We start from the raw sequence: 11617 nt of genomic DNA on the forward strand, positions 1-11617 counted from the left end.
GTCTTCAAGGAAAAAACCTGAAAGTCTAGTTGCCTCTTGAAAAAGCACCTTTGAAACAACCATGACCTGGATGAAATTTTTCAGATAATCAGAATTGGAAGGGACCTTGTAGGTCATCTAGTCCAATCCCCCGCCCAAGTGAGAGACCCTACACTATTTCTGACAAATGGCAGTCCAGTCTCTTCTTGAAAGTCTCAAGTGATGGCGTTCCCACAACTTCCAAAGGCAACTTCTGTTCCATGGGTTGATTGTTCTCTCTGTCAGAAAGTTTCTCCTTATTTCCAGGTTAAATCTCTCGTTCAGTTTCCATCCATTATTCCTTGTCTGGCCTGACAGAATCTCCATAGAGATTCCACTGTATGAAAAATATGTCAGGCCATGATGCTTAAACTGAGCCCCCATATTCAGGAATAACATATCTGAATAACTGCTATATAAATAAAATGTGATAGAAGAGGAGAGTGTGATAGAAGAGGAGAGTACCTTTATGTCTTACTTGTGGGTCTCCAAAACAGTGGCTGCAGAGCATACTAACTGGGAGAGCCAAAGGTGCTTTTTATTTTATTTTATTTTATTTATTTATTTAGTCAAGAGATTATAAGATAACAGGTATAAATATAAACATAGTTATGAATGCATGAAATGGATATATATAAAGAAAAAAACAAACAATAGGAGGGACGGTAGGCACGTTTTTTTTCTTTGAAGACCTTTCGCTTCTCATCCAAGGAGATTCCTCAGCTTCTTGGGTGAGAGAAGAATCCTAGCTGGGGGAATTCTGGGAGTTGAAGTCCGCCCATCTTGCCGCGCCTGACATTGAGAAACGCTTTTGAAGTCGTGGAAGGAAAGGAAGACTACGAGTCCCAGAAGCGCCTCCGGTTCTATTCGGGGGAAGGGAAGCACATCGGACCACAAATCCCAGCGGCCATTGGGCCTTCCTGATTCCAGATTCGAAAGGCCGGATTGGCTAAAGGGCGACAAGACGCGATGGAATTGTCAAAAAAAAATATGGAGGCGGTGGAGGCGCCCGGGCAGGTAAGGAAGCATTTTTGGGGGAGGGGGTTGGAGTAGGTGGAAGGCAGCCAAAGGCGGGGGTGGGATCCCCTCGCGCGATCCCTCGATCTATTGCAGGGGGATCCTCTCGTTCTTCGTACTTTTGGAGGGGTGCAGAAAACTTTGCATCACGGAGCTGCGGGGAGAGAGAGGAGGAGAAGAGGAAAGATGCATCCTCGATTCCCGCTTTGCTGTGGGTCACGAGTCGATCGAGAGAGTTCGCAAAGTTCTTGCGATCTGGGAAAAGGGATGGGAGGGAGACGTGGGAGCAGGCAAAAGCGAGGTGATCTCTTATTTTGGAGTGGGTAAAGGGCGTCGCAGGGCTTTCTCCAAGCCTCGGCTTTCCAGATGTGTTGGGTTGCATCAGCCGCTTGGTTGCTTAGTAGCGGTGATGGGGTTTGTAGTCGGAGGCATTTGGCAAGGTGGCACATGGGAATGAGTGGGGAATGAAGTTAACGTGGACTAGGGAGCGTTTCAGGATTATGGAAGGAGAGATGAGACTGAGAATTACGCAGTTGCCTAAATTCAGCCTCTTTCCGCAAATGGAGCGTTCGCCCTCACCGAGTCCTGCAAAAATAATAATTAAAAAAAGCAACGGTTTATTTCATTTCTGGGTTGCTTCTTATATTTCATGTCGTATGTTATTCCAGGTTTTAGGGAGGTACCCAGCAGTAGTTTTTGTATCACAAGCTGGTTGCTCTGAAAAACACTATTCTTCAAACAAGAATGTGCTGTCTTGAAGTCCCAAGAGATTGTTTAGCTACTTCATATGTTCATGTTGTTATATTTTAAATGCCTGGGAATGGGGAAAAACACTTCTCATATATGACAATTTGGGGGCCTGTGGATATTGAATGTCCGGGCTGGGGTGAAGATGTGTTTTCGTTCAAGCAGTAAAATGCCTTAGTTGGACTTCTGTAGAAAATGAGGAATGATAAAACAAAAAGGAGACTCCAGGTCTTGAAGCCTGCATGTATTGCATGGTTGAAACAACTGAATCACTAACAAGTAAATCCTATATATGTTCCCACAGAGGTAAATAACCACACAGAGGACTGAGCTCTAAATGCTATGATAATTTTCTCCAGTAGTAAACCTGGCTGGGATAATGGAATATGACTTTAGTCCACTGACAACAATTCCTGAGAGTCACATTAAGGTGAGAAAGTTGGCTTCCTTTTCACACAATGGGCAAAAACACTGTTCAGTTAAGTGAGCAATCTGCAGACTTTTGTACCAGGTCCCAAGATTCTTTTGCTGGAAGGGATGTTGCTGAGAATTCTGGGAGTTGAAGTCCACACAGTTGGGGGAAACTTGTTGGGGAGCAACGCTGTTTTAGCTGGGAGATCTCATGTCAGGAAATGGACCATTTCTGAATGCAGCATTGAAGTCTACTTAGAGCAGTGTTTCTCAACCTTGGCAAATTTAAGATGTGGGGATTTCAACATAGAATTTTTCAGCCAGTGATGCTCACTGGGGAATTCTGAGAGTTGAAATTCAAATATTTTAAAGTTGGCAAGGCTGAGGAACCCAGAATCTACAAAGTATATTAAGTCTGGATTGGATAAGAGATAGATTTGGATCTGTTTGCAATACTGCTGAGTGACTTAAAAGAGCTTGGAAGGATTTCTGACTTCCAATTAGTACAGTATTTCATACAGGATTACTGTTTTTCAGTAGCTCCATAAATGAGATTTCTATTCCTGTTTTTCTGTTTCAGTTTTAAATGTATTGAAAATCATGCTGAGGAACATAAATGGGAAATGCTGAAATCACACTTGAAAAGTTCCCTGAAAAATCTAGTTGAGCACAGTGCAAAGGGATAATGGATTAGGTAGTACTTTTCCACAATTTCACTTCCAGAATTGCAGAATTTAGTAACCACATCTAGGCCTCAATGACTAAGTACCTTTGTTTATCTGTAGATTTGCTTTTTGTAGTCCTTACATCCCATTTGGCTTACAGACCAGAATTTGCAATGAGAAACTCTGCCCCCATCAAATGTTGTGCCAGTCTGAAGGTGTGGAATGGAGCACATAGCCTGCAATTTGTATTTTTGAAAGAGTAAACTGCTTATAACCTCAGGATACACTTTCCCAAGGTCTTGACTAGTGAATCGTTTTGCTTTCTACCGATTATCATGAGACTATTTTAATTTGATGCATGGCTTCATAAGTTGAACCAGAATTCCACTGGTTAGCTATACAGTCATATAAATGTAATAAGTACATTTAAAAAATAAGTAATAAGCTAGCTAGATACATATGCACACATACGTATCTTTTAAATGTTATTTTTCTTACAGAATTCAGTGACATTTGAAGATGTGGCTGTGTATTTCACAGAGGACCAGGGGGCTCTGCTGGATCGAAAACAGAGAACTTTGTATGAAGATGTCATGGTGGAAAATTATGGGATTGTGGCCTCGCTGGGTAAGGGGCTAGATGAAAAGCCGATATGTATCTTCTATGGCCAATGAGACACAGAAATACTGGGATTGTAGAATGCTTTCTGTCCTATAGGAAATGAGAGCAACCACAAGGGAATTCTTCATTAAGCTTCTAGGGATGTTGCAGAAAAAGTTTGGACCATTTTATTGACAGTGATCACCCTTCCTTGATTATACATTTCTTAAATTAAACATACGGAAAGTCTGTGGAGATTCTCAATCATCCAGGTCATGGTTTTCCCAAAGGTGCTTTTTCAAGAGGTAACTGGACTTTCTGGTTTTTCTTTGAAGACATTTCGCTTCTCATCCAAGAAGCTTCTTCAGCTCACAGCTGAAGAAAACCCAGAAAGTCCAGTTACCTCTTGAAAAAGCACCTTTGGATGCCAGTCAAGTTGGGGGGAAACTTCTTTGAAGAATTAAACAAACAAATTTCTAAATTTATATGGCAGAAGAAAAAAGCCAGGATAAAGTATAAATTATCACAAGATGCTAGAGAGAAGGGAGGGCTTCGGTCTCCCAGAACTTGAATTATACCATCAGGCTGCTATTGCCACATGGCTTAAAGATTGGGTCAAACTGACAAGGGTTTCGACCTTCAACTTAGCTGGCATGCGTTCATCTGGGATGGGAAGAGTAAATAACATTTGTATTTTCAAAGGCATTGGATGAGAAATGTTCTGTTAAATACCTGGGAAAAAATAAAAAGGAACCATTATCCCAGGGTTCCATTGTGGCTATCAACAATGGAAGCAGTTATACACCCCAATGTCCTGGACCACAATAAAATTACAAAGTATAGAGATTTATTAAAAGAAAAAGGAGAACTAAAAACCAGGAACCAACTACAACTCCAGGGAATCAAGATAGGATGGCGGCCCTATTTACAAATACAAACACATTACAAAAAAGATAAAGAACAATTTGGTTTTAGCATGACTCAACAAGAACTAGATAAGATATGGCATGGGGAAGAAAGAAAAATGATCAGTAAAATCTACAAATATTTATTAGACTACAAGCTAAAAGAGGAAACTGTTAAAGATTGCATGATAATTTGGGCCAAAAATGTGGGCCATAATATTAATTTAGACTAGTGGGAACACCTCTAAGCAGATAAATCAGAGACCAACAATGTCAGCCTCTTACAAATAAAATGTATATAAAATGGTTCATTGTTGGCATCTACCGCCAGCGAGAATAGCCAAGATGTTCCCCAATATGACACCGAACTGCTGGAAGTGCAACTACATTCAAGGAACCTATTTCCACATGTGGTGGACTTGCCCATATGCACAAAAATTTTGGCAAAATAGAATTTGGATATTAGAAATAAAAAAGAGGAACTAAAATTTGAACCGGAATTTTTTTTATTAGGCATGATAGAACTAAATTCGAAAAAGAAATACCAGTACTTAATCTTGCATATCCTAACTGCAGCCAGAATAAGCTTTGTCCAAAACTGGAAACTGGCTACGACCCCCTCAGAAAACATGGTAATCAACAAAATACACTGCTCAAAAAAATAAAGGGAACACTTAAACAACACAATGTAACTCCAAGTCAGTCACACTTCTGTGAAATCAAACTGTCCACTTAGGTAGCAACACTGATTGACAATCAATTTCACGTGCTGTTGTGCAAATAGAATAGACAAGAGGTGGAAAGCAAAGGCAGTTAGCAAGACATCCCCAATAAAGGAGTGGTTCTGCAGGTGGTGACCACAGACCACTTCTCAGTTCCTATGCTTTCTGGTTGATGGTTTGGTCACTTTTGAATGCTGGCAGTGCTTTCACTCTAGTGGCAGCATGAGACGGAGTCTACAACCCACACGAGTGGCTCAGGTAGTGCAGCTCATCCAGGATGGCACATCAATGCGAGCTGTGGCAAGAAGGTTTGCTGTGTCTGTCAGCGTAGTGTCCAGAGCATGGAGGCGCTACCAGGAGACAGGCCAGTTCCTCAGGAGACGTGGAGGAGGCCATAGGAGGGCAACAACCCAGCATCAGGACCGCTACCTCCGCCTTTGTGCAAGGAGGGACAGGAGGAGCACTGCCAGAGCACTGCAAAATGACCTCCAGCAGGCCGCAAATGTGCATGTGACTGCTCAAACGGTCAGAAAAAAAGAAAAAGCACCTTTGGGACACTTCAAAAAGCTGCCCTTAAGACTTATTTTTCAAAAAACTCACTTTTGTCCTTTATTTTGGTTATTTACTGTACAAATGATACCGCTTAATGCAGAGTTCTTCATGTTCATGGGGAAAACATGAATGTTTCACATGATCACATTAAGGACATTTGGCAACCAGCTTTGCATTTAGGACTGTTTGTACTGTCTGGCCATGTTTCTGCTTTTGGTTTTGGTGTTTTTTTGCACAATTTCCAACACCCCCCAAAAAAAAAACCAATCCATTTGGGGGAGAGGAGTCATTTAATGACTGCATAATTCACTTACAACCTCTATAAAAAACGATAGAAAAATTGCATCCGGGCATGTGGGTGCTCCGACTTATCACAACTTATGACTGAAATTCTGATGCCAATTGTGGTCATAAGTTGAAGGCTTAACCTGCAAAGTTTTGTTACAGTTTGGGAGAGACGAATCTGGACCCAGGACTCAGGGAAGGAGGAAGGATCCAGCAAAGGCAAAAGATCCTTATTATTTTATTGGTCTTCTCCCTCAATTCAAATAATGTTTGGTTACGAGGTCTGCTGCATTTCTAATTCAAATGTATTTCAGTGAATTCCTAGGAAACCAGGCCTAGGATTATAATTACGGCAAAGATATTTGCTATTTGCGCTATGATTTAGATTGAGGTTGTACATTTCGTATGTTTTCCTTGTTACTTTCTGTGTGTGTGTGTGTGTGTGTGATCAATTTAGCCCTTGCACGTGTAATAGGCCCTTCCAACCACCTCCCACCTGTAATTAACTGTGTTGTTTTTACTTCAGTCGTGTTGGTCGATGGAAGTTTAACTCTTGTTATTTCCTCCCTTGTCAGGCCCAGCCTGGATTGCTTATCTCTAAGAAATGATGTTAACCTGCCAGCTGTTGCAATTTGTTGCTTTGCTCGTGACCTTGTGATGGCCGGGCTGGTTCTTCATTATTCCTGTCTGTTATAGCTTGAGGCAGCTCTGCTAGGCTCCTCTGTAGTTGGACAGGCCTGGCTGTGCCTTCATATGTGTATGTGTGTGTGTGCGTGTGTGTATACATATATACATATATACATACATATATGGATCTTTGGTTATTCGGGTTTTCTCCTGCGTAAGATTGGAAGTATCTAGGCAACGTTTCGATGAAGTCTCATTCATCATCTTCAGGCTTATGTCTTCGGCTCTGTGCTTCTCAGAGTAAGAAGCACAGAGCCGAAGACACAAGCCTGAAGATGATGAATGAGACTTCATCGAAACGCTGCCTAGATACTTCCAATCTTACGCGGAGAAAACCCGAATAACCAAAGATCCACATACAAATACCCGCGAGAACCTCAGAAAACATATACATATATATATATATACACACACATATATACACACACATACACACATACATGTATGGTGCAGGTATATATGCATATAGCATGTGTATATGTGTGTTATGTATGTGTTTGGATAGATACACGCTTTCTCTTGAGAGCTGGCAATAGAATTTAATTTTTTACTAGGGCCGGTGTACTCGCAGTAAAAAAATGACAAGTCATTTTTCAATCTCTTATCATATTGCCGTGTTTTGCTCTGCATGGAGTGGCTTCAGGATATGGTTAAAAAAAAAAAAAAAGATGGCATACACAATGGCGTGAGGGAAGCTCCACCCGCTTTTTTATCAGTCGCCATCTTGATTTTTTTGAACTAGGCTCAGCAAGCAGGCCTGCTCCTGGCCTTCAGAACTGACCTGCTTGATCACATTCTTCCATATCTACTTTGCCTTCAGGTTTTCTAGCCCTCAAGCCTGCCCTTATCTCTCAAATAGAACATGGGGAAGAGCCGTGGCTGCCAGAAATCTCCAAACTGGATGACACAGAGATATCTAACGCCAATGCAGGTACAAGTTTAGTAATCAGACAATTGAGCCTGTTTAATCTAGTAGTTATTTTATTTTAGAAAATTTATATTGCCGCCTACTTGCCCAGGGTGACTTAAGGCGGCTCACACAATCTAAAAGCATCATATAAAAACAAGAAGAATAAAAGAAAATAATAAAAAGATAATAAAATAATAACACCCAGAATTCTCAAACTTGTCTGGGGAAATTGTGGGAGTTGAAATCCATAGGCCTCAAAGTTGCCGAACTTCAAAAATTCTGAATTAGACTGTAATGTTTTCTCATGTTACTGACGGCTTTTCCAAGTTATTCTAACCCTAGCAATGATCATTATAGGTCTGTGACTTCCAACCATTCATTTAGTGACTGTCAAAGTTACAGCAGCGTTAGAAAAAGTGACTTACAACTATTCTTCACACTTACCACTGTTGTAGCATTCTTACGGTCACGTAATCAAAATTCAGAGGCATGGCAACTTGCATGTATTTATAACAGTTGCAATGTCCTGGGATCATGTAATCTCCCTTTGCGACCTTCTGATGAACAAAGTCAATGGGAAAGCCAGATTCACTTAACAACTAATTTAACTGCAGAGTTTCACTTAACAGTTATGACTAGAACGGTAATAAATGGGGCAAAACTCATTCAACAGCTGTCTCGGTTAGCAACAGAAAATTTGGGCTCAACCGTGGTCATAAGACAAACTGTATTTGTCTTTTATTCCACCAGATGATTCTGTGGAAAACAGGTTGTTTCCTCGGCTGCACAACAAATACTACAATGAGGCGCACCAGAAACTTCTTGTGGGAAAGGAGTCCTTCCTGTGTGAGACCTGTGGGAACGCTTTTACTTGCTGGTCAGGCCCCACAACGCCACAGGGAATCCACACCGCAGAGAGACCTTATGAATGTGTGGAGTGTGAGGAACAGGCTCAGCGATCTTCTACCTTCATGGACCACTGGAGGATGAACCCAGAAGAAGAGGCCTGTGAGTGCCTAGACTGCAGGGGGAGTTTCCCATGGTCCCCTGCTCTCGCCACGCACTGTCAGGGCAGGGTTGTCGATGGGCACCACCACCACCACGTGTGTCTGGAATGCGGGAAGTGTTTTGCTCACGCGTTGGGCCTTTTGAGCCACCAGAAGGTTCACCTCCAAGAGAGACAACACAAATGTTTGCAGTGCGGGGAACATTTTGCTGACCACCCGGCCTTCGTGAGGCACCAGAGAACCCACACGGGCAAAAAACCCTACAAGTGCCTCCAGTGTGGGAAGTGTTTCGCAGACAGGTCCCACGTGGTGGCTCACCAGAGGATTCACAGAGGGATGAACCCATTCAAATGCTCCGAGTGTGGGGAGTGTTTTGACCAGCACTCGACCCTCGTGAGTCACTGGATGGTCCACACGGGAGAACAACCCTATGAGTGCCTGGAGTGCGGCAAATGTTTTCCTCGGCCCTCGTCTCTCGTGAAGCACTGCCGCATCCACACAGCCGAGAAACCTTACACCTGCTTGGAGTGTGGGAAATTCTTTGCCCAGCGGTCAGGGCTGGTCAAGCATCAGCGCATCCACACGGGAGAGAAGCCATATGCATGCTCCGAGTGTGGGAAATGCTTTGCGGACAGCTCCTCCCTCGCCAGGCACAAAAGGGTTCACACGGGAGAAAAGCCCTACATGTGTTCCGAGTGCGGGAAACGTTTTTCAGACCGATCCAACGTCTTGGCTCACAAGAGAGTCCACACGGGAGAGAAACCTTACAAATGCCTGGAGTGCGGGAAGTGCTTCACTCACCGGTCGCACATCGTGAAACACCAGAAATTCCACATGAAGGAGAAAAGTCTCAAAATACCGGCCGCTCCTGGGAAAAACCACACAAACGTCACTGCATTCTAAAACAGTCAAACATGAACTACTCTGAGCCTTCTGAAGGACAGAATTATGTTTCCTGAACAGGGGTTTGGTATCGATTGCTCATAACCGGGGATACAAAATTATAGTTTTGTAATATCTCTGGTGTTTAACATCTGTGGCCCACCCGTTATTCTGCATTTTAAAGGATTTGGGGATAGTTTTTAAGGGGCAGAATGGATGCCTTAATTTTGCAGAGGCTGTATGCTCTTGACTAAAACCTTTGATATAATGCAAATAAATAAAAAATAAAATCAGTGCTGGATTTTCTGCATCGTAAAGTTATATTTAATTTCCATTGAAAGCCCTTGGATTTGACAAAATACTGCAGTCAGTAACCTATTTATTGAAGTAAATTTAATTTGTTTGCTGCCAGTCTTGCTGCAAAGTGACTCTGGGTAGCTTAAAACATTAAAATAATTATGTATGTATGTATGTATGTACCGTGTTTCTCCAACAATACGGCCTCCACCAATAGGAAGGCCCAGCATGTTTTTTCGGCATAAAATCAAATTAAGCCCCTCCCCACCAAATTTAGGCCTATTTTAAAATATGCAAAATAAGGGGGAAGAGCGGGGAGACTTACCGTTAGGAGCGCCCGGCGGGCCGGAATTCCTCGCCACCAGCCGCTCCTAACGGGCGATCATGTCCAAGCACAGAGAGCTCCCTACTCCCACCTTTGCTACAGACACCTTTGGCACCCGCCGCTGTTGCTTTCCCTTCTGCCCATTACGCCGCCACGTTTGGAGCTGCCGCTTCCGTGTTTGGAGTGCCGCCGCCATTTGGAGCTCCAAGCGCGGAAGTGGCAGCTCAAACATGACGGCGGGCGATCTTTTATTTTGGTCCGCGAAGTTCAAAGCGAGCAAGAGAGGAGACTGCGATGCCTCCATCCGAGATGGCAACCTCACTAGTGGATCACAACGTGGCTGGAAGCCCGAATCGGCGGGATACGATGGCGATCTTTTGGAGCGAGAGGAAAGGGAGAGAAGAGTTGCGGCGTAATTTTCAGGAGGAAGTGGGTGTACCCACGGCAGGGAGCCCAAGGAAGAAGGGCTGGTAGGCAACGGAGAGCATCCCGTAGCTCCGGAAGCAGCCTAGAGACGCGCCCGGGAAGAGGCGCAGATGCTGCCTTGTAGTCCCCAAGCCAACTGCGTGCGCCGCCTTTAGTTATGTGCGCTCTGCGCTTTGGACATCTCCGTGTGATCGCGACCCTGTCCTTTCCACCTGGCGTCCTTGCTGCTTTCTGGCTCTTTAGCAACCGGCTTCGTGTTTGGGAGCACTGCCGCTGTTTGGAGCTCCAAACGGCGGCGGAAGCTCCAAATGCGGAAGCTCCAAACATGACGGTGGGCGATCTTTTATTTTGGTCGCGAAGTTCAGAGCGAGCATGAGAGGGAGACCGCGATGCCTTGCTAAAGAGCCAGAAAGCAGCAAGGACGCCAGGTGGAAAGGGACAGGGTCGCGATCACACGGAGATGTCCAAAGCGCAGAGCCACATAACAAAGCGCGCGCTGCACGCAGTTGGCTTGGGACTACAAGGCAGCATCTGCGCTCTTCCCGGGCGCGCCTCTAGGCTGCTTCGGAGCTACGGACGCCTCCGTTGCCTACCAGCCCTTCTTCCTTGGGCTCTGCCGTGGGGTACACCCACTTCCTCCTGCAAATTACGCCGCAACTCTTCTCTCTCCCTTTCCTCTCGCTCCAAAAGATCGCCATCGTATCCCACCAATCGGGCTTCCAGCCACGTGTGATCCACTAGTGAGGTTGCCATCTCGGATGGAGGTATCGCAGTCTCCTCTCTGCTCGCTTTGAACTGCGACCAAAATAAAGTTCATCGCCGTCATGTTTGAGGCGGCCACTTCCGCGTTGGAGCTCCAAATGGCGACGGCACTCCAAACACGGAAGCGGCAGCTCCAAACGTGGCGGCGTAATGGGCAGAAGGAAAGCAACAGCGGCGGGTGCCAAAGGTGTCTGCAGCAAGTGGAGTGGAGCTCTCTGTGCTTGGCCATGATCGCCCGTTAGGAGCGGCTGGTGGCGAGGAGCAAGGGGGATTAAGTCACCCCGAAAAGACGGCCTAGCCGTTTTTCGGGCTCAAAAATAAGGCCCGGCCTTATTATGTGAGAAACACGGTATGTATGTATGTATGTACGTATGTGGCATTCAGCTTTGTTCGGGTATT

At 44.5% G+C, this 11617-nt stretch overlaps 1 protein-coding gene across 3 annotated transcripts; it reads left to right on the forward strand.

Annotated features, from left to right (window-relative positions):
- Positions 1-892: 892 nt before the first annotated feature.
- On the forward strand, positions 893-9718 carry LOC113428626 (uncharacterized). 3 transcript variants are annotated; one of them, XM_087953181.1, is made up of 5 exons: positions 893-1035; positions 2087-2212; positions 3359-3485; positions 7430-7540; positions 8270-9718. In XM_087953181.1, exons 2-5 carry the CDS (start codon positions 2162-2164, stop codon positions 9427-9429), a joined length of 1449 nt encoding a protein of 482 aa, XP_087809307.1. In that variant the 5' UTR covers positions 893-1035; positions 2087-2161; the 3' UTR covers positions 9430-9718. The 3 variants fall into 3 exon arrangements, with proteins under 3 accessions (XP_087809307.1, XP_087809309.1, XP_087809308.1); XM_087953183.1 differs by having other exon boundaries at positions 929-1035; positions 7469-7540; XM_087953182.1 differs by having other exon boundaries at positions 1031-1246.
- Positions 9719-11617: the final 1899 nt, after the last annotated feature.

This window comes from Notechis scutatus, chromosome 2, assembly GCF_049901735.1.
Source record: "Notechis scutatus isolate UNSWTSFEM ecotype Mainland chromosome 2, rNotScu1.2, whole genome shotgun sequence".
Taxonomy (NCBI): domain Eukaryota; kingdom Metazoa; phylum Chordata; class Lepidosauria; order Squamata; family Elapidae; genus Notechis; species Notechis scutatus.

Bases quoted from the DNA above. Each gene is read 5' to 3' on its own strand.
- LOC113428626 (XM_087953181.1), top strand. From the start codon at position 2,162: ATGGAATATGACTTTAGTCCACTGACAACAATTCCTGAGAGTCACATT. The intron at 2,213-3,358 runs GTGAGAAAGTTG...TTTTTCTTACAG, and splicing joins TTCCTGAGAGTCACATTAAG to AATTCAGTGACATTTGAAGA. The intron at 7,541-8,269 runs GTACAAGTTTAG...TTATTCCACCAG, and splicing joins GATATCTAACGCCAATGCAG to ATGATTCTGTGGAAAACAGG.